The sequence below is a fragment of the Xenopus laevis genome, chromosome 6S, assembly GCF_017654675.1.
Source record: "Xenopus laevis strain J_2021 chromosome 6S, Xenopus_laevis_v10.1, whole genome shotgun sequence".
In the NCBI taxonomy this organism is placed as follows: domain Eukaryota; kingdom Metazoa; phylum Chordata; class Amphibia; order Anura; family Pipidae; genus Xenopus; species Xenopus laevis.
In genome coordinates, this window is record NC_054382.1 from 109,993,196 (window position 1) to 110,016,790 (window position 23,595).

Sequence of the window (23,595 nt, forward strand, 5' to 3'; positions counted from 1 at the left end):
ACCAATGTTTAAGAGAAACAATGTTTACTTCTGTACCTCCTAAAACAGCCCCCCTGTGACCCTATAGATACTGTCAATCTAAAACTCAGTTATCCAGGAGTGTTTTGGGAGTTTTAGTTGAATATCTTAAAGGTTACACTACTTGACCCTGCACACCACCTTATGCTTCTTCTTTTGATGGTAGGTGCTCCCATTCAATATCTTTCCTATGAATATCTTAAAGGAGAAGGAAAGGTTAAAATTAAGTAAGCCTTATCAGAAAGGTCCACTTAAATATACCAGTAAACCCTCAAAGTAATGCTGAGTCCCCTGTCAAATGAAACATTTTCTTTACTTCTATTGTGTACACATGGGCTTCTGTATCAGACTTCCTGTTTTCATCATAAACCTCCAAGGCTAGGGCTTGAGCATGCTCAGTTTGCACCTCTCTCCCTCTCTTTTTCCACCTCCCTACTCCCCTCCCTGCTGTAATCTATGTGCCCAGAGTGAGCAGGGAGACTCAGGCAGGAAGTGATGTCACACCAAGCTAGTATGGCAACTGTTATCTAAACAAACAGAGAGCTTCTAGAGCTTTTTACTGAGGTATGATGAAACATTCTACAGAATTAATCTAGCATTCTAGCTTGCACTATTGCAGCCAAATCTATTGGCAATAAAATGCCTCTGCAGCTTTCCTTCTCCTTTAAGGGATAAAAGGAGCTCATGGACATCCTAAAACATATTTATGTGCATAAATAAAAGAACACTGTCTTGGCAATTTGGGGCATGCAATTTGTGGCACCAAAGAAATGACCATTCTTATATGTGAAAATAATCAAAAGTGCTGGATATTATGCCATTTGCCACTCAAGGAATCAGTGAGGTTTCAGCAGTTTCAATATGACATTTACTCTTTTCTCATGTTAACAACCCTACTTTGTGGTTTTTCCTTTATCCGCCTAGAAAAGGATTATTTCAAAGCAGCAATGTTTAAAGGTCCTTTTCCATATGAAAGTTGTTGAACAATCCTGGTAGGCACCTCTGTTGTCACGTCGGTGACCTTACACTTCAGGGTGGAATATCCTGATAAATGTAAACGAAAAGCCCAAGCTGATCACATCAGATGACTTCATCAGGGTCTGCAACTTCAGCGACTTCAATATCCGGTATACTGTCTGCATGCAAGGCTTCACTCCAGCAGTTCTCTTGACTGCCTTTATAGGAACTGAAACAAGAAGAAATAAGGTATGCATTTATTGGGTGCAACTGTAACTTCCAATTTTACATTTATGCAAGAAAGCAGGTTATAATGTAAAAATAGGGACTAAAAAATCTTATCAGGAGGTTGTCCCACTGAAAGCAACCACCAGCTAAAGGTTAACTGTGTTTTAGGGTCAGTCTACACAAGCAGATTCGGGGGGAGATTATTTGCCTGCGCTAAAGTACACGCAGCGCTTCGTTTTCCGAAGTTGCCTCACGAGGAAACTTCGGGCGACTTTGGAAATTAAGTGCCGTGTGTGCTGTACCGCAGGCAACTTTTCATTATAGTGGATGGGAAGACACGCAAAGGCAGTTTGGGGAGATTGTCGCCCAGAAGAAGAGGTGATTAGTCGCCAGGCGACTAAACCTCCTCGAATCTGCTAGTGTGGACTGACCCTTAAGCATGCTGAGCAAGTTTATGTCCAAAACACCATTTGCAGCCAAAGGTGCAACTGCAACGTAAAGAAATCAAGCACCTAAGGGGACCCTAATTAACCAATCATACGAAAGATATTGCTTTATCTATTAAACTAGATATGAATGGTACTGCGGTTCTAGCTGTTGTTGGAACATCTGTAGAATGGAAATACTGTACCAGTTGTCTGTGGCAGTGGCTTGGTCTGCCTCTATGGCAGAGGACTCCACCTCTCCGCTGCATACACTTTCCTCACCAGACAGTCTGCGTGCCTTCGCTTCTCCTGTTGCCATTTGCCTGTACAATACAATGAAAAAGGGAGAATGAAATACAGACCAATTCTGAATCTGCAGTTGCCTTTCTTGATGTGCAAAACAATGGCATGTTCATGGCTGGAAACTGCTTTGCTTAAATGCGAAACTGGCCATTAATGAGCCGATACAGCTGGGAAAATACCACCAAGCAAGGATTGCATTGGTTGGATCTCCATTGTGTACCATATAAATTGATCACTGGTCCAAGGACAAAATGATTGGACCAGCTCAATTTGGGCTACTGCTTGGGATGTTTCATGCCAGTTCTGGCCTGCAAATGAAAGAGGGTAGCGTTGTGCTGTTTAGGTGATGAGGCAATCCAGGTTATGTTCTGTTACAAATCATGCTTTGTTTACATTTGGTTTACAACATACGGAGACACGCAGCAGATTAGATTTGTACTCCCTGATTACTACAAGCTTTTAAAATGGTGGGACCCAATGTAGTCTCCAATACACAGGCCTTATAACAAGTTCTTTTTTAACAGCAATTTTCATTGAACATTTTATAACCAAATCACAGATTTAAATTATGCTTTAGAAACTGTGGGCAGACATGTGTGCCGTTTGCTTAAACATACTTGGCTAGCTGCTGGCTTATAAAATCATGTAACAGTCTTTAAAGGGCATGTAAAGGCAAAAAAATAAAATCCAATTTTTACTTTCTTTAGTGAAAAAGAAACCTCTCTCTAATATACTATTAAACAATACAAAACTATAAAATCCACACTAGATTACATGACAACACAGGACCCAGTGCAGTCTGGATATTCTGATTATTAATCGGTCTTGCTGTATCAGCTTCTGGCAGATATTATTTGACTTGTGCTGTTTTGATAATTTATGACGATCCCTAAGCCTCCGAACAGCAGTCCAGACCACACTGAGCATGTGCACAGTCTTGGTCTTGCAAAGATGTTGAACAAAGTTACAAAATGGTGACCCCTGTGGCCAACTTTGAAAGCATAAATCATTTGTTTGATTAGGCTTGTGGTGCAGTAAGTTCATGTTCATGTTTAGTATACAAAATACAGCATTTCTAGCTTTATTCTATTTTAGACTTTACTTCCCCTTTAAAGTGCTACAGTTCTAAAGTTGCGAAACAGCCCAAAGAATAGCTATATACAAATATTTAAAGATGTCAATATTCATTAACTACAACAGTGTGGAGAAAAGATAGAGTGTAATGGGCTCATAGCAATGGTGGAGCAAAATAAGCTGGTAATGAAAGGGAGGAAGTATATCATAATGCGGAATAGGAATACTACAAGAAAAAAGCATTACATCACCTACATCTGCCTTTTGTCTGTTGCAGAGGGACAAAGTCCAGCAGATTAAATGTTAATTATTGAGCCATTTAAGTCTCACTGGAGTTGTAGCACAACCCTATACCCTTTCCAGCTAATGCATTGCTATATAGGTCATGCACACCATGGGACCTGCGTGTGATGCTTCTTTATTTGATGTACCAGAAATTGCATTCTTTTTCATCACTTGATAATCACAGTGAAAGCTGGAATTTACACTGAAAGATTCCCCTCTTTAAAAATGACAAGCTGCCTGAAAATGCATAACGGGGATTAATGGTTCCATGCCAGAAAGAAAAGATTCTACTGAATTACATTTTGTCAGATTCACAATAGTTTATATGTACCTTAAACCTAGGGCTCCAAATATCTGGTATGAACTGTGCTACTACAAAGGCTCATTCAAATCAGTTGCTGAATAGTATTAGGGTAAGGTCACACTGAGCGTTTCGGGGAGATTTAGCTGCCTGGCAACTAATCGCCTCGTCTTAGCGGCGACCAATCTCATCCTAAGCCTTCCCTCACTCTTGCGCTGGCTAGAATGAAAAATCCTGGTGCTAAACGCACGCGCCGATTCGTTTTCCGAAGTCACCCGAAGTTTCCTCACGAGGAAACTTTGGAAAACGAATACCGCGTGTGCTTAGCACCAGCGATTTTTAATTTTAGCCAGCGCAAGAGTGAGGGAAGCCGTTCGGCGAGATTGGTCGCCGCAAAGACGAGACGATTAGTCGCCAGGCAACTAAATCTCCCGAAACGCTCAGTGTGACTTTACCCTTAGGCTAAAGCAGACCGGGAGATTTTCAGCCACATTTAAATATGTGCATCGCAGGCAATAATTCTCCCTGAAATGCTTTGCCACTCGCAATAAAGTAAATAGCCGGTGTGAAAGCATTTTGGGGATATTCATTGCTTGTAGCAGCGCAGCAAATTAGAAAAATTCTGTGGCAAAGCAGGGTAGATACAGATCTTATAAATATATTGCAATAATATAGTAAACACAAAAACAAGTAGTTAAATGCATTCAGGATTAAATTAGTCATGGAGCACTTTATCGAGAAAGACTTAATTGCAAATATTAATTGCAAAATGTTATATAAAATCAAAATCCAGGCTTTACATGATTTTCTTTTTAATTTTTTTCAAACAAAATAAATCAGTATATTTAGTCAGGATAATGTAAAATAGAAGTTTTGTTTCCTTCTTAGTCAGACTCCTTGCTTCGGCCCAGCCCTGCAGTATTTCCAGGTTGTTACCTCTGGTCCTTCTGTAGCTTCCCGTGCCCACCCCTCCCCCCCCAGGCTGTGTTAAAACCCACACACAGCATGCGGGGGCAAGAGTCTCCAAAAATATAAATCTGACACCCAGTAGAACCAAAGGGCTTAAAGGAAGCCAATGAGTTAAATAGATATTTTTGTATACATATATTAATTTACTACTCACTTTATTTGGGATTCCAGCACTTCAATGTGCTGCTGCTTCTCATTTAACAGCTTTTTCACAGTTTCAAGCTCTTTTTGCTTTTCTACAAGATCTCTTTGAAGTCTGTAATTGGTTTCTTCCAAAGTTTCACAAAAGGCCTATTAAAAAGAAAAAAAAGGAATAAAAAAACACCCCAAACATATTAAAGGGGTTGCTCACCTTCAAATTATCTTTTAGTATGATGTAGAGAGTGCTGGTCTGAGACAATTTGCAATTGGTTTTCATGTTTTGAGTTATTTAGCTTTTTATTCAACATCCCTCCAGTTTGCAATTTCAGCAATCAGGTTGCTAGGGTCCAAATTAGCCTAGCAACCCTGCACTGATTTGAATAAGAGACTGGAATATGAATAGCAGAGGGACTGAATAGAAAGAGGAGTAATAAAAAAAGTAGGCAATAACAATAAATGTGTAGCTTTATAGAGCATTTGTTTTTAGATGGGGTCAGTGACCCCGATTTGAAACCTGAGAAGAAACCAGAAAAAGGCAAACAACTAAAAAAATTAAATAATGAATACCAATTGAAAAGTTGCTTAGAATTGGCCATTCTATAACACAATAAAAGTTAATTTAAAGGTGAACCCCCACTTTAATGCTATTGGTTTCCCTGTGTCTGATTCAATTTCCAGCAGGAGGTTTTTCTGCACCATGCCAGGCCAAAAATCACTAAACCCCTCCTACACTATTAAAAACATTAGTTTTAATGCGACACTATAACAATGCATATTTATATTGTGTATGTACATCAAAGTTTTCTACTAGCCAACTGAATTTAATATAAACAAACCAAAAATTGTGGTTTAAGGAGAATAGTGTTGCAGAGAAGTACCAAGAGGATGCTACTAAGACCTGAGCTTGAAGGTTCACAGCTATCAGCTTCTGCAATTTAGATTTTAGCCAGTTATGGATGAGACAGGGAGCTTCCAATTAGACAAATTTGTAAGATCTACTTCCCTGCTACTAGTAGGCACAACAGGGAAATTGTTGTCATCATCATAGGAAAATAAAGTTATCACTAGGCAAGTATATCCAATCCAAGCGGACCTTTTTATGGAGAGTTTATACATTCTGGGAAATTATGCCAATTTAAGGTTTTGACCAGGTTTTTTCCCCCAACGTGACCTCATCTGCTGTATCACTTGCAATTTCTCATCTACTTCAGTGCTTACCCGTAGCACAATAAGTGAATTGACTCACCCTGCTCTCTTCCAGGCTGTCAAATGGACCAGGGGGGTCGTCCAAACAAAGAAATAATCTCACTGATGCACTAAATAAAACAGAAACATTTCACAGCACGCCCACATGGGTAATATAACAAGGCAAAGCGCATTACTTTACTAGAAAGTTCAGACTTTCATTTTCCCATAGAACAACAGATTTTTATTGCACTTAGATTTAAAAATGGTTGCTGCAAATCGACAGAAACATAAAATCATTGTTATTAACCTGGTAGTGTAAAAGGAAAATAGAACTAATTGGCTATGTACAATTTTGTAACATATTTAAAGGCAATCAAAAACCAATGTAAGAGAGGTTGTAATGCTTGGAGTGGAAACACAAGAACAATGCTGCAGGGAAGAGACAATTTACTTAAGCGCTTAAAGGGGACCTATCACCCAAAAAAATTCTTCAGAATCCTATTTTATCACATTAGTCAAGCAAAATGAACTTTAATTACACTATATAAATTATTTGAATCTTGTTTCCTTCAGTCTGGAAATTCATAATTATAACAAGCAGGCAGCAGCCATTTTGTGGACACTGTTATTAACACAAGCCTTGTGTCATCTCAGAATCTTGTTTGTGCACCAGAATGGGGGACCCAATGTCCATCCCTATGTACTGGCTACACAATTAAATGGTAAAGAGAACGGGGGAATGTGGGGAGAGCAGTGACATAGTAATGGTCTGCCCTGCCTCTATGCCACTGGCATAGAGGAGGGACAGACAATATTTGATTGACAGCTGAGATTTTTAAATGAACTTACAACTATGAATGCTTTAATAAAAAACAGAAATTGGATTTCATGTTTAATTTGAAAAGGACTTTTATCATACAGATTTTTGTTGATTCGTACAATCGGATCTTTGCGTCTGTGGCCATCTTAAATCTATCTATATCTAAACCATTACCCGAACGCTTGCATTTGAGATAGATGTGAATTTATTTGATCTGTGCATGATGCAATATTTTTATTTAAATAAGACATATTGTGTTAAAAACAAGAAAGTGCTAGTGCATTATACTCTTCTAAATTTTATAGAAAATGCCAATTTCTGCAGCCAGCTAAATGCCAGAATATACTGAAAGCTGCTGTTTAACTAAAGGTCCAAGTTCAGATAGCGACCTCAGTAGGGAAGGAAAATAATAAAATATGGACTTCTCACCATGTTAATGTCCCATATTTGTATACATTTTTAAAAATGTGAATTATTTGATTAAAATAGAGTCTATAGCCTTCCCATAATTTGGAGCTTTCTGGAAAATGGCTTTCCTGATAAGGGATTCCATACGTGAACCGTTATCTGGAAACCTGATATCCAGAAATCTTCAAATTACAGAAAGGGCGTCTAACATAGGGGCAAATTCACTAACCTGCGGAGTTGCGCTAGCGCAGCCTTCGCCTGGCGAATTTTCGCCAGGCCGCCGCTAATTCACTAAAATCCAAAGTTGTGATCAGGAGGCGAAAGGTAGCGAAGTTGCGCTAGCGTTAATTCGTCAGGCTAAGCGAAGTTGCTCTAGCGAAAGCTAATTTGCATCCGGCGCCCAATTGAAATTTGAATGGACGTGTATGCTGCAGCACATACAGAACACTACACAAGACCAGGGAAACTTAATAAAAGTTTATATAAGTGTTCTAATGCCCTACACATGTGCCCACAGTATATGTAAGGTGCCATATGTTAACAAATTTTGGGGGGAAGGCGGACAACCTAAAAAATTTTTTCGCTCTGTGAATTTTCACCAGGGTCACTGTTGGTAAATTTGTGAAATTTTCGCCAGCGTTAGCCACTTCGCACTTTAGTTAATTTTCCCCATAGACTCCATTTACTCAAAATATCTAAATTCACAAAAATGATTTCCTTTTTCTCTGTAATAATAAAACACTTGATCTAAACCAATTAATTTGTTGCCCAAAATGAACCCAGCACCATATAGTATTCATTTATGCCTACAAAATTAAAGTTTTTACATTTATCCTGTTCAACCCTTTAAATGAGAGCTGAACTGAATTCAGACTTCAGTTCTTTTTTCTAAGCTACTGACGATTCTAGATCCAAGTCTGTGAGATAGGGGAAGTTTTTTTGTACAGTAAGAGATTATTCAGGTTTTTTTTTTTACAACAACGGCAAGATCTTTTATTTCAGGGGTCACTGAACAACATTGTTCCGTGTACAGAAATTTCCAAGTGACCTCCTTCCACCTCTCTGGCTGTTGTTTACTGAATGTACTCGACCAAACAGGGCAGCCTGTTGTACTATCTGAGCTTTAAAAGAACTCATGAATAATAGAACATAAGGCACATTGAATATAGAACATCCAAAAACTACCAGCCATGTACAGATACATTTTTGTATTTTTATACAACAATATAATGTTTGCTAAGGAAATAACTATTTCAGGGAAATCATTGTGAAACAATTTACTCCTAACAGCACTGAGGAAACGTTTGTGAACTCTCTGGGATAAGAGCTCGATCTAATCCCAAGATATCACAAATAAACAGGCAAAAATGTATTGATTAGGGATGGGCGAATTTTTTCACCGAAAAAAATGACACCCATAGACTTGTATGGCGGCGTGCGTCAATTTTTTTTCGCCGCGCAACAAAATGTTTTTGACGCCCATAGACTTTAATGGGCATCTGCGACATTTCACCGGTGGCGAATCTTTGCCGAAACGAAACGGGTCAAATTCGCCCATCCCTAGTATTGATATGCCTTGAAGCCTTTCTTCAGTAGCTTCTGGTGTCAGACTTGTGTTTCAGGTGTATGAAATTGACTATTTTTTTTTAAGAAATGTTAAAGCACTGCAGCAGGCATTTTTAAATGAGATTTCTGGTTATGCAGAAACATTTCAGATGACTTTTAGACAGGTCTGCAAGTTGGACATTTTAAAGGATATCGATCACAAACAGAAACTTTTAATATCAAATAGTTTCCACTTAAAGAAAGAATTTAGCAAATTTGATTTTTAAAATAATGCATGTACTATAGATTCCTCTCTAATAAACATCCTCTACCCCGAAGATCAAAAATCGGCAAGCACTCCGTGATCCACTCATCTCACTTTCGTGGATAAGGGGTGAGCGTAATACTCTACATTTTTGGAGCAGTTATCGTTAAACCATTAAAGCATTAGAAGGCTTTATTAATAGTGATTGCCACTGGTATATAAGGAATAGAGCCAAGTTAGAGTTGTTTGGTTTATTAACCTCTACCCTTAGACAAAAAAAAAAATCAGTTGCAGTGTCAGGACTGGATAAAGAAGTATTTAAGGTATGAAGATCCAAATCACAGAAAGATCTGTTATCTGGAAAACCCCAGGTTGCTAGCATTCTGGATAACAGGCCCCACAAATTCATGGTATAAGGTGCACAGAAAATGCAAAAGGAATCTAATAGTAGTGTCCCTGTGTCAAATGAATGGACACACTCAGAAGAACCGTGCGCATGTTGATAGCATGGGTTTGGATGAAGTAGTTAGGCATGAATTTGGGTGAAGGAGGTAATGATGGCCACATTCACAAGAATATTAGAGCTCCTTAGACGGAACTGATAACAGTCAGTATTTTGACTGGAACATTTGCATATTTGGTTCAGCAATATAACAATAAAATGTAATTACTCAGTGAGCCTGTTTATGACACTGGTGCCCCCTAATTGTAGAAATTCACCATTTTGTAATTTGAGGGATACTCAATGCACCTTAAATCTGAATCCTAATTTGTATATTTAAATTTAAAAAAATAAAAAAATGAAGTCATACAAGCAAGCATCAAAATAGTCAAAGCAGAAGAGTGTAATTTACACTATAGCCTGTAAGCTTTACTGCAACATGGCTTAACTTGTTAGGGATACTGTCATGGGAAAAAAAAGGTTAATAGTGCTGCTCCAGCAGTATTCTCAAAAGAGAAATCTGACATGGCTAGATATATTGTCAGTTTCCCAGCTGCCCCATTCATGTGACTTGTGCTCTGAAAAACTTCAGTCACTCTTTACTGCTGTACTGCAAGTTAGAGTGATATCACCTCCCCCCACCCACAGCAGCTAACAAAAGAACAATGGGAAGGCAACCAGATAACAGCCCCCTAACACACAAGATAACAGCTGCCTGGTAGATCTAAGAACAACACTCAGTAGTAAAATCCAGGTCTCACTGAGACACATTCAGTTACATTGAGTAGGAGAAACAACAGCCTGATAGAAAGCAGCTCCATTCTAAAGTGAATATATTGTTGTACTGTGTAAGGTTTAAACATTCCCCAAAGTTCCCAGAGAACTATGAATTCAGTACACTTTGGCTTGGTAAGATGATGTGTAGAGGGAAGAAAAAAATCCCTTTTGCTTGTGACATTAAACTCCAATCAGCTTCAGTGGTTGCCTACAAAAAGGGAGCCTACAAAAGAGTATATGCAGCTTACCAGTTTGCAATGTCTTTGTGAGCAACCAGGTTCTGTAGAAACGCTTGGAGGCCCAACTGCCTCTCTTCCAGAAAGTCATATTCATAATTATCCTTAAACCAGCGCTTTGGTGGAAGTGCAAGCCTGAAGCCTGGAAACATTTCTTTCAGCTAATGAAATAAAACACAATAAGGGTTAGATTTTCTCAAATCAATAAATATATGCAAATTTATTCTATGCTATCAGAAATTAATGACTTTTGGAATTTTAATCTGGGATCAAGATACAGGTATGGCACCAGTTATCCACAATGCTTGGGACCTGGGGTTTTCTGGATAACAGATCTTTCTCTAATTTGGATCTTCATACCTTAAGTCTACTAGAAAATCATATAAACAAAAAAAAAAAAAAATCATATAAACATTAAATAAACACAATATGCTAAATTTGCTTCCAATAAGGATTAATTATATCTTAGTTGGGATCAGGTACAAGGTACTGTTTTATTATTACAGAGAAAAAGGAAATCATTTTTAAAAATGTTTTTTTTCGGAATTAAAAGTAAATTATTTGGATAAAATGGAGTCTATGAGAGACAACTAGGGTTGCCACCTGGCTGGTATTTTACTGGCCGGACTGGTAAAAATGATGCTTGACCCCAATGTTATTAATAGGGAAAAAATCTAAATATATAGGAAGGCTGGTATTTTTTCCCAAAAAAGGTGGCAACCCTAGAGACAGCTTGTCCGTAATTTGGATCCATACCTATATTGGAGCTACAAAGAGTTTAAATTATCCACTGACTGAGAGACGAATTACAGAATTCAGAACTTCTAACTTGAATCACGTAACAGGACCTTCTCTTACATTCCAATATATTTTGTTAGTTCTGCCAAAAGCCAAAACATGACTGAGCAGGGCCTGAAGGGCATTTTTAAACCCTACTCTGAAATGAATGCAGGTAAATTATACAGGATATGCTATGGAAAAGCCTCTGCCTTTTTGCCAATAAAAGGATTAAAATTCTTAACTAAATTACTGGAATGAAATGTAAGCCAGAAATTGGCTTTGTATTGCGACTACTATGTACTTATCTAATGACCTGGGGTTTTTTTTCCATCTCAGAGTTTAGAAACTGCATTTGCTTAAAGGGGTAGTACATTTTTAAATAAACATTTAGTATGATGTAGACTGTGATATTCTATTCCATTTGCAATTGGTCTTTTTTGTGATTTTTGACTTTCTTTTTTGAAAAGTTCAATTAGCAGCTCTCCAGTTTGGAATGTCACTTATCTGTTTGCTAGGTTCCAATTTACACTAGCAAACAGGCAGTGTAAATAATAATTAAACAATTATATAAAACAAACAAATGAATTAAAAAGTTGCTAAAGAACGCTTCACAGAGTTAAGTAAACATGATATATTCAGTCATTATCTTTTAACTAACTATTATCGTTGTAACTGTTGGTTTGTCTGATTCTGTTTGCCAGTCACCACCCATTTCAGACACGCTCTGGAAGGATTACTCAAATTATAATATACTTCTTTGGCAATATGTCTCGTTGTTTCCTATTGGTTAATTCATAAAGTTAAATGCAGCTATATTCATCAGCACATACAATCTATGACTACAATTTACTGGAGAGGGAAGAGAATAAAGCAGAAGAGCTAATGCATGGTGCCTGTTTATCAGTAAAGGCAGGAGTGTAGCCAAGTATTAAAGGGAAATAAAAATAGAATTAATGGATTCTACGGCAAAAGTTTTTCTACTTACCTTGTCATTAAGTCTTGAAAAATCAGTATAGCGTCTGAATACAACCCAGTTCTCCTCTGGGCTTTTTCTTACCAAAATCTTGTATACCTGCCAAGAAAAAAAAAAATATATAGGTAATACAGAGAGAGAATCTCTGCTCAACCACTTATTTTAAATCAGATATTTGAGTTTTTATTCATGGGGTGCCAACATGCCAGTTTCTACAGCAGCTAAATTCTGGAATTTACTGAAAGCTACATTGTTTTCATCAGTCCACAAAATGCTGCACCATTTCTCTTAAGACCAGTTAATATGTTCTTTGGCCAATTGGAACCTCTTCAGCACACGTCTTTTTATCAACAATGGGCCTTTGGTGGCTTTCTTGCCGATAGCTTGGCTTCACATAGGCGTCTTCTAATTGTAACAGTATCACAGGTAACTTTACACTTTCTTTGATCTTCTTGGAGCTGATCATTGGCATTGCCATTTTGGATATTCTTCTATCCATTCCAATGGTCGTTTTCCATTTTCTTCAACTTCTTTCAGTATTTTGGTTGCCATTTTCAAGTATTTGAGATCATTTTAGCAGAGCATCTTATCATTTTCTGCACTAATTTATTTGTTTTCCCCTGTTCAATCAATTTTTTAAGTTTTAATCAAGTTACACAACAGGGCCCCTGTTTTTCCCACAGAATGAATAACCTCACTAATTGAACTCCACACTGCTATTATTTGGAACAAACTATTATTTTGAACACTGATATTATCAATTAATGATTCAATGACACAAAATCAGCAGCATGTCATGACTGTTGGGTGTGTTGGTTTTCTATTACTCTACTACACCTACTAGTAAATTATTTATTTATTGATCATGGTAGTGATGTTGGACTACTATTTATATGAACACAAAACGGTAAGTGAATCAGTATTTAAATACTTTTGCTCAGTATTTGGTGTCACTCCCTTGTGCAGGAATAACTGCAACTAAACTTGCTGTAACTGTCCTGCGCATTGAAAATTTTAGTCCATTCTTTTATACAGAACAGCTTCAGCTCTTAGATGTTGGTGGGGTTCCTCACATGAATGGCTCAATTTAGGTCTTTCCACAACATTTTAATTGGTTTAAGGTCAGGACTTTGATGTGGCCATTCCAGAACATTTATTTTATTTTGCTTTAACCATTTTTTGGTAGAACGACTTGTATGTTTAGGATCGTTTTCTTGCTGCATGACCCACTGTCTCCTGAGATTGAGTTCACGGACAGATGTCTTGACATTTTCTTTTAGAATTCTCTGCTACAGTTCAGAATTAATTGTCCCATCAATGATGACAAGCCGTCCAGGCCCAGATGCAGCAAAACAGGCCTAAATCAGAACACTCACACCATCATGTTTCACAGATGGGATAAGGTTCTTATGCTGGAATGTAGTTTTTTTGTTGTCCAAATGCAACGCTCCTCATTTAAGCCAAAAGGTTCTACTTTGGCTCCGTCTGTCCACAAAACATTCTTCCAGTTTCTGGCTAGTCCATATCATCAAACTGTAGATGATCAGCAATATTTTTGGGGGAGAGTACTGGCTCTCTCTTCGCTGTCTTGCCATGTAAACCATTGATGTTCAGTGTTCTCCTGATGGTGGACTCATGAACATCAACATTTGCCAATGTGAGACAGGCCTCCAGTTGCTTAGAATTTACCCTGGGTTTCTTTGTAACCGCTTAGACTATTAGATGCCTTGCAGTTTAAGTTATCTTTGATGGTCGACCACTTCTGGGTAGTGTAACAATGGTCTTGAATTTCTTCCATTTGTCTGACTGTTGATTTGTGGAATCCAAACTCTAAGGGTAAGGTCAGACGAGGAGATTTTGTCGCCTGGCGCTTATCGCCACGTCTTTTGCGCGACTATCTCCCCGAACTGCCTCAGCGTTTTTCCCCATAGGCTAGAATGAAAAGTCGCCTGCGCTAATGCACACGAGGCGATGCGTTTTCAATAGTCGTCCAAAGTTGCCTCACTGAGGCAACTTTGGGCGACTATTGAAAACGCATCGCCGCGTGTGCATTAGCGCAGGCGATTTTGCGCTGTAGCCTATGGGGAAAAGACGCTGAGGCAGTTCGGGGAGATAGTCGCGCAAAAGACGTGGCGATAAGTCGCCAGGCGACAAAATCTCCCCGAATCTCCTCGTCTGGCCTTACCCTAAACAGTCGTGTGACCGTTTTCTGAGGTCCTCAGACACCTCCTTTGTTCAAGCCATGATACACATCCACATGTTGTGTGTGTGATCAGGCTTTGCTGGATCCCTGTTCTTTAAATAAAACAGGGTCTCTCACTTACACCTGAAGACACCAGCCTCAATTTCACCTTCAAATTATAGGATAATCCTAAGGATTCACTTACTTTAACCACATGCAGTCATGTTATTAATTAATTAATAATTTTCTTTTTCAATAAATACATAACCAAATATAATCATTTTTGTTTCATTTGTTTAATTAGGTTTTCTTCATCTACTTTTAGAACTTGTTTGAAAAGCAGGTTATGTTTTAGGTCACATTCATATAAAAATACAGAACATTTTAAAGGGTTCACAAACTTTAAAGCTCCACTGTTTCTGAAGCAAACACACACATTTTACCAGGGTAGGGAAATAGTTCATTATATTTTAATTACTTTAAAACACAGGCATTTTGTTGTTACTATTTCGTTAGATTTTAACAAGCTGAAGTCATATCTATAAAGGTAAAGCAGATTGGTGTTATGAGAATGAGACAACAATTTGCTTCTGGTGTTCATATTTTTTTTATTTAGACTTCGAATTTTAACTGTTATTGACCTAGCAGACAGGGAGAAGTTTGAAATTGAAGTGGAAGATGAGCAGGGAAGGGACTGAAAAGAAATATTAATACAAACAAAAACAATTAAACTGAAGCCACATAGTCAATCTGTTTACTTAATTTCTTGGATCAGTGAGCCCCAAATAATTAAATAGTTGCAGGCTGGAAAGAATAAAAAAAAGGAGGCTACTAAATTCCACAGGTTGGATGTTAAAAGGATTAGTGCAAGGGAGTTTTTTTTTAAAATAATATCCACACATTTAATCTGTAGCTATCACTGACTAACATCCAGGAAACGTTAAACTAAAAAATACATACAAAAAGATAATGAAAACCTAACCTCACAATCAGTCACGATTCAAGTCTATTTTAAGCTTCTTTTTAAAAGAGAACTATTGTGAAAATGAAAATTTCATAAAAGCTTCATCATACTGACATTAGAAACTTTCTAAATACAATCGGTTAAACATTCTTTACCAATTTCTGAAAAAATCAAGTTTATAGTCACTATCCCTTTCTCAGCATCTGTTTCTCTTCATACAGGAGTTGGGAGTCAGATTTTCATTGACAGATCCACTATAGTTTTTAGGGGGGCTCCCTTTCTTAGAAGTATAAGAGCTCACTCAATTAACTGATTCCAGTACAAGTAAAATCTAACAGAATAACTGACTGGCACAAATCCTGAATGAAGAGACTGAGGTCTGTGGTCTGTAAACAACCCGAACTGCTTTCAATACCATACAATACAAATAAAGTTAAAATATTCCTTAAATGAGGTGTCAGAACTATATTCCTGTTATTGCACTGATAAAACCACATGAAAATGCATTACCTGCTGATATCACTAAGAGCTTTAAAGGAAATAAACACAAAAGCCTTTTACATAAAACAACAAACAGAGCTCCCAAATGCCACGTGAGTGTTGCTAACGGAAGCAGCGTGTACCATTCTCCAGCTAGTGCAGGGGTCCCCAACCTTTTTTACTCAATTGTAACAAGAGTTGGGGAGCAATACAAGCATTAAAAATTGTTTCTGGGGTGTCAAATAAGGGTTTTGGCTATTTGGTAGCTCCTATCCAGACTGGCAGTCTAAAATGAGGCTCTGGTTGGCAGTACATCTGGTTTTATGCAACTAAAACTTGCTTCCAGCCTAGGAATTCAAGAATAAGCACCTTCTTTGAGGCCACTGGGAGTAACATCCAAGGGCCTAGTGAGCAACATGTTACTCATGAGCCACTGGTTGGCAATCTATGAGCTAGTGTATCATCAAGTAGCACTTGCTAATAGTGCCTTCAGTCTTACTCAATGTAATATAAATCCTTTCAACCACAGATACCTGTGCAACGTCATCGGCTGACATGATATGGATGTTGACCATCAAGGTGCCATCTCGTTTGGACTCATGCATGGCCAGCATACAAAAAAAAAAAATCACAAAAACGATAGTATTCATGAGTTGGTGGAGTGCAGGAGGGCTAAATATAAATGCAGCAACCCAGCAAAGTAATAGGGTGCTAATGCCAACTTCAGATTCAAACCCCATGATTAGGCATGGCTTTTTGCTACAGCCAGTCTAAATTCCAGGCCTGATTTATGAATCATACTTAAAGGGATTCTGTCCTGATTTTTATTTCTAAATGACACGGTTTACACTGCAAATAATTCACTCTACCATATAAAATTTCATTCCTGAACTAACAAGTGTATTTTTTTAGTTGTAATATTGGTGTGTAGGCAGCCATCTCAGGCCATTTTAGGCCTGGTCATATGCTGTCAGAAAGAGCCAGCACTTTAGGATGGAACTGCTTTCTGTCAGGCTGTTGTTTCTCCTACTCAATGTAACTGAATGTGTTGCAGTGGGACCTGGATTTTTACGGTTGAGTGTTGTTCTTAGATCTACCAGGCAGCTGTTATCTTGTGTTAGGGAGCTGTTACCTGGTTACCTTCCCATTGTTCTGTTGTTAGGCTGATGGGGAGGGAAAGGGAGGGGGTGATATCACTCCAACTTGCAGTACAACAGTAAAAGTGACTAAAGTTCATCAGAGCACAAGTCACATGACTGGGGGCAGTTGGGAAACTGATAAAATGTCTAGCCCCATGTCAGATTTCCAAATTAAATATAAAAAAACCTGTTTGCTCTTTTGAGAAATGGATTTCAGTGCAGTTTTGCTAGAGCAGTACTATTAACTAATGTGTTTTGAAAAAAACATGGTTTCCCCTGACAGTATCCCTTTAAGGATACTTAAGCTTGGTGCTAACATAGCGTGCAGCAACTCAAATTCCGCCATGAGGCCTTGATATCTGGCAGCTGTACCATGTAAAAACAATAAAGCAAACAGTTCTTGTAAATCTATCACCACTGTACCAAAAGGCAGCATGGGAAGAAAACGTAATTTAATCTTTAAAAAAGTGTCACATTTCCTGTTAGACTGCTTTGAAAAATCCAGATAATCCACCTTAATATTGTTAGACTAAGGTATTTATCACATGCCCAGTTTGTAATGATGGGCTATAATATGCCAGGCAGATATTCAATTTTATAATCATGTAATGCAAAATACAGTTAAAATACTCTATACTCATACATATATAATGCACACACTGTTTGCATTGTCTGAACTTTCATTAAAAAGGAACATCACATTCAGATCAGTGCTGCAGGCCAACAATACTTGAAAGTATTAGTACAAGTTAAAGGGGTGGTTCACAAGTTAACTTTTAGTATGTTATAGAATGGCCAATTCTAAGCAACTTTTCAATTGGTCTTCATTATTTATTTATTATAGTTTTTGAATGACTTTGCCTTCTTTTTCTGAGACACTCCAGCTTTCAAATGGGGGTCAGTGACCTAATTTAAACAACGCATGCTCTGTAAGGCTACAGATTTATTTTTATTGCTATTTTTTACTGCTCATCTTTCTATTCAGGCCCCCTCCTATTCATATTCCAATTTCTCATTTAAATCAATGTATGGTTGTTAGGATAACTTGGATCCTAGCAACCAGATAGCTGAAATGTCAAACTGGAGAGCTGCTGAATAAAAAGCTAAATAACTCACATTAAAACCAATTGCAAATTGTCTCAGAATATCACTCTCTACATCATACTAAAAGTTAATTTAAAGGTGAACAACCCCTTTAAAGCATTGTGGAAACTGTGGCCTTGCAACATGGATTGTTAAAGTAACACGTGTTGATAAAAAGTTTCCCTGGCCAACTTAATACATAGGGATATCATATCACCATGTGAAATGTATAAATAATCCCATGTGAGCTGCAAAATGACTGATGTGCTGGCGGGGGAGGGGGGGAGGTGGTTGCAGCTCCGCTGGTTATGTCATATTCAATATAACCTGCAATTACAGTGACAAAGGATGATTGAATCTATTTCGATAAATGTATGTTAAATGAAGCCTACCAAAGCTTGATGTAACATACCTTATGTTACAGGTATGGAAAAGGGTGGAAATCCTACAACAGTTTCAAGTAGATCTACAGCAACAAATAAAAAATCTCAACCTAAATGAGCCGCAAACTGAGCTTTAAGGTGTATCTAGAAAAACAAATATGTTTTCTTCTCTAATTTTGACTTTAACTTTGCAAATGCTTCAAGCCCCTCTGGGAAGCAGCCCCACAGTATTTGAACCATTGTATTAGGCTAATGGCCCATCTCCAACTGCCAATTCACTTTGTACATTTTTTTGCTGTGAGTGTGCCATGGGTCTGTCTAACTCACAGCAGCCTCCTCTCACCAGAACAACAAGACTGTAAAAAATTGAGCGCTAGATACAAATCCCATTTTCTATCTTCCCTGGATGCTTTTTGGCATTTTCAAGGTTAAGTCAATAGTTCTGCCAGTCAGTCTAATGGACGCCTGTCTTTTGAATTGTTCAGGTGTCACCAATCAATTACACAGGGCTTTGAATCATCAGTAACCACTAGAACAGAAACAGCAACAAACTAATGGATTGGAACAAAATGCCAATGTGCATTTCAAATAAATTGTTACTGGAAATGTAATGTAATAAAACAATTCTTGTCTCTTGGTACCATTAGGGTAAAAGCACAGAGTGCTGCCTTACCTTATCTATTGCAAATCTTTCCATAACTTATTAAAAGAAAAAAGGAAAATTACAAAGCCTGAAACTATTTTTCTCTATAAAATGAGAGCATAATATTTTTTTCCTTATTGTGTAAAGGCATTAAGTACAAGGAAAGTTTAACTTGTAGGGTTACCAAGTTAACCATGGGGCAGTGTTTCTTCTAATAGAAAACACAACGGTTCACTGTACTTGGCTGGGGAGTGGCACTCTTATTTTTTAACCACCTATCAGACAACTGTTAATGTAATACACATGCAGCCATCCAAAATAGTACAAAGACTACTGGGTAGAAGAGAACAAATTGTGGCATAGGACCCCAAGTCAAGTACCAGCACACCAGTCTCTGGCAGAAGGTTAGTGTTTAGGCTTCATGGGGGTGTCTAAATTATCGTCACTCCCCAGTGAGTTTACCTTTCCATTTAAACACCTTCTACTTGCTGAAGGAAAGATACCTATAAGGGAGACTCACCGTAAATTTTGCTCTTTCTTCCATGACTTCATATCCTAAAATAGTTGGAGTTGATGGCCTCTCCTCCAGTGATTCAGAAGCAGACTCATCAGCATTTGGCTGTGTGCAATACTCAACTGAAGAATCAAACTTAGTCCTAACAAGAGGGCTAGTGCAAACCGAGCTTGAACAACTTAACCGGTCAGGCGCACTCATTTTTTTGTAGCTCTTGGGATTAGGTTCATCAGGTGGTTCTTTTGAAGAGTTTGAAGTTGTTGAGGTGCTTCCAAGAGAAGAACTCCTTTGGCTTTTAGTTGTCATGTTGCCCGAGGCTGAATTATTTATTGGAACAGGGACAGGAACAAAGGGAGCGGCCATCTTCTCTGATCCTTGCAGCTTGTTTCTTAACTCAAAACAACTCCTTCAAAACAGCCGCATCTGAATAAAAACAACAATAAGAGAACTGAACAACTCTACAAGCGATGGCTGCAAAATGACACGTCCCTTTACAACAGGTAACCCATAAATGTACAAGTGCTAGAAAAAAAACAACAAACTGTTTGCTTTAGTGTGTTGTGATTTATACATTATCCTTTTAGATGTAGTGTAAAATAAAGTATTATATTTTTATATTCAATTTTTGGCTCATGGATTCTACTTTTGTTGGACGTTCGGATTGGTGCCTGCCTAATGCTGTTATTGTCGTGAACTACTCCCCTATGGTGAAGGTCTGGGGCATGAGCAACCGGACCCAACTTGGAAAGCGGTAAGCTTATCCTAAATGATTCGATAGATTTATGCTTTTCGTGATAATTTGGTTTATTGTATGTGATTTATACAGTACCCAACTGTTTTTTTTTGTTATAGATATATCAGGTTCGACCAACCTTTTAAGGTCCTACATTTAGCTTATACCGAAGTAATAGATAATAGATGAGAACTGTGTTGTAGCCATAGCTATACAGCCATAATGTATTTCCATGAATATGTAGAATAAATGATTAACCTAAATCTGCTCCCCATCTGACTTTTAGACTGGGCAATCATGAGAACAAAGAGTCATTCTGCCCAAATATAACCCCAACTGGCCATCAGGCTGGGACCCCAGTCACTGCTCTGGGGCTTGATAGCCCGCTCCACAGTTTGAAATCCACTGCAGTACTGTATCGGTGTAAAACGATGAGAGTTCACCACATTGCAGCCCTGATTCATGGCAATCTTTTAAAACAAAGGGGTCTATATGGATTCTCTCTTGATTTCACTATGTAAATATTTGCACAGCTAGTAAATACCGAACAACCAGAAACTATGCTGCATTGATATGAAGGCACTATGCCAGTCTCAGATTAATTCAGAACATGCAACCACACCCAGCCTGAGAGCATTAGTTAGAATTTTTCCAGATTCTCCTCACGCATACACAATATTATACGGGTATTCTAAGATTACAAAAAAAGAAAAAAAAGTTTACAACATATGTAAGACACTAAGGGCCTTATTTATCAAAATTCTAATTTTCCCGACTATTTCATTAAAAAAAAGTCTGGACCAAACTAAAATCCACGATTGGACCTTATTTATTATTAAAAAAAAAGCACAATTTAATCAGGTTGGGGACAAACGCGCAAATATGATTTTTTCAGTCTTTTTTTCCCCGAATTGCTCGGTTTTTTTCTCAAAAGCCCAAATTATATACAACCTCGGCAGGTCTGAGTTGTAGGATTTTCAGATTCAGACTTTTTCCATTCTTGGGGTATAAATAAATCTTGAAAATGTCGAGCTTTTTTCCCACTAAAAATTTTGATGATCTAGTAAGAAAAACTTACTTTGGCATTTGGACTTTAAACGGGACCTGTCGCCCTGAGAAATGATTCCAAATTATTTTCAGGTATGGATGGTATGGATGCTTTAACGAAAAAAAGAATTTGGGTTCCACGTTTAATTTGCAAATTATTTTTATTATGCAGCTTATTATGTGTAGGTGACAGGTCCACCTTAAAGGAGAAATTAACTAGGCTAACTACCCCCTGGGGAGATGCCCCATACTCCATACTTACCCCTCGCCGGCGGATTCTTCCAGCTTAGTTCCACACGTCCATCTTCTGCGTCCTCGGCAATATCCGTGTAATTCCACGCAAACTGCTCCAACTGCGCATGCGCAGAAATACTGATCTTGCAGTCAGCTTACAGAGGACGCAGAAGATGGACATGTGGAACTTCACTGGAAGAATCTGCGCCGAGGGGTAAGTATGGAGTATGGGGCATCTCCCTGGGGGGAGGGGGTTTTACCTGGGGTGGGGTGTATGGGTTTTTTTCAGAACAGGTTGAATTCTCCTTTAATAAATAACCCCCTAAGTTTGCCCGGGAGCAGCAGCAACCAATAAGATGTTTGCTTTTAAACAGATGGACCAGTAGTACCTGCTGATTGGTTGCTATGTGTTACTGCTCCTGGGCAATCAGTGTCTTTCATTACATAGCCCCCTTAGGGCAGAACTCCACTGGGCGATGTTCTGAGATGCGTCGCGCTGCGAGGAAACGCCGGCGACCAGTCAGAGGCGTCGGGTATAATTTGAAACATCAAACTACATGCATCCGACTTTCAGATGAAGACGCAGCGTGCAGAGTTTGCATCCGACAGTCGTGTCGGATACATGTAGTTTGTAACTGCGATGTTTCTATAACTTACATTATATTCGGCACCTCCGACTGGTCGCCTGCGTTTCCTCTCAGCGTGACGCATCTCAGAACATCACGTCGTGGAGTTCTGCCTCAGACTACAGGGTTTAAACGTACACAGCAATGTCAACGACATATTTGCCCAGAGTGCATGCCCTGTAAACCCCGCAGTATTTGATCCCCCATATTTCTGGACAGAACCACACTGATTCAAGCCCAACAAAATTTTCAAACCTGTCTAATTTGTGGATTTTTTTAGGCTGGTATTGGTGGGGCAGGAAATCAAAAATGCCCACACACTGCTCAATGTCCTGCCAATACTATTTGTGTACTACTGATCTGAACCTGACATTGACATATAAAACAAGTCATTGGCCCCACTGTGGCTACTTACTTGGATTACTGGCTCCCAGCTCTCAGTGAGCTGCAGACTTCTGACAGGAGGGCGGTTGCTATGGTACCAGCATCTTCTTTCCTACACAGTTTTCTGTACAGATGGGGGCCGTATGGGGATTGCATAGACTGGGAGGGAAGTTTAAACTTCACCCTGTAATCCACGTAAATGCACAGAGCCCGAATAGTCACGCTTTTCCGAACACAGCCCTGGATCTCTACTTCCACAAAACTGCTAACTGTGCAACCTTACGCCTCCTGTCTTTCAGAACACGCCTACGCCGCAAGTCTCATCTCGCGAGACTGGAGTCAGGACTACACGTGACGCATCACGAGCAGAAGCGGCGTTCGGGCCAATCACAATCTGCTTTTCTTCTGCTGTTACCGCCTACTTTTGTCAGAGGAAAGAAGAAGAGTTTTCTTTCGGGTTAGTTGCAGACAGTGTTAGTCAGCAACGTCAGCTCCTAATATTTCCTCAGAATTAATTAACCATTTCTGCTCAAAGCTGGCAGGAAACTGGGGCATTTAATTATTGTGTGCTTGCCAACAGTGCTTTGTCCAGTTTGACGACAAAAGGAACGTTTTTATTACGTGAACTGGGACAAGGGAAACTAAAGTGTATAGTAGAATAAGGCTAGAAATGCTTTATTTTGTATACTAAACATAAACATGACTTTCACCAGAAGCCTAATAAAACAAATGATTTATGCTTTCAAAGTTGGCCACAGAAGGTCACCATCTAGTAAGTTTGTTAAACATCTTTGCAAGACCAAGACTGTGCACATGCTCAGTGTGGTCTGGGCTGATAAGAGATTATCATAAATTATCAAAACAACCAAAGTCAAACAATATCTGCCATAGAAGCCGATACAGCAAGAGTGATTAATAATCAGAATAGGCAGACTGCACTGGGTCCTGTGTTGTCATCTAATCTAATGTGGATTTTATAGTTTTTGTATTGTTTAATACAAACTTTCTCATACTCTTCAGAACCAGTGACTGCAGCAAAATAATCCTT

At 38.6% G+C, this 23,595-nt stretch overlaps 1 protein-coding gene across 1 annotated transcript; it reads right to left on the reverse strand.

Moving 5' to 3' along the window:
- Nucleotides 1–693: 693 nt before the first annotated feature.
- On the reverse strand, nucleotides 694–22,898 carry snx16.S (sorting nexin 16 S homeolog). Its single transcript, XM_018223828.2, has 8 exons — nucleotides 22,579–22,898; nucleotides 19,530–19,946; nucleotides 12,148–12,234; nucleotides 10,395–10,543; nucleotides 5,948–6,017; nucleotides 4,715–4,851; nucleotides 1,835–1,951; nucleotides 694–1,204 (listed from the first exon to the last, which is right to left on the reverse strand). Exons 2-8 carry the CDS (start codon nucleotides 19,884–19,886, stop codon nucleotides 1,099–1,101), a joined length of 1,023 nt encoding a protein of 340 aa, XP_018079317.1. The 5' UTR covers nucleotides 19,887–19,946; nucleotides 22,579–22,898; the 3' UTR covers nucleotides 694–1,098.
- Nucleotides 22,899–23,595: the final 697 nt, after the last annotated feature.

Bases quoted from the DNA above. Each gene is read 5' to 3' on its own strand.
- snx16.S (XM_018223828.2), bottom strand. From the start codon at position 19,886: ATGGCCGCTCCCTTTGTTCCTGTCCCTGTTCCAATAAATAATTCAGCC. The intron at 6,018-10,394 runs GTAAGCTGCATA...TGTTTTATTTAG, and splicing joins CACAAAGACATTGCAAACTG to TGCATCAGTGAGATTATTTC. The intron at 1,952-4,714 runs GTGAGTAGTAAA...TGTATTGTACAG, and splicing joins GTGCTGGAATCCCAAATAAA to GCAAATGGCAACAGGAGAAG.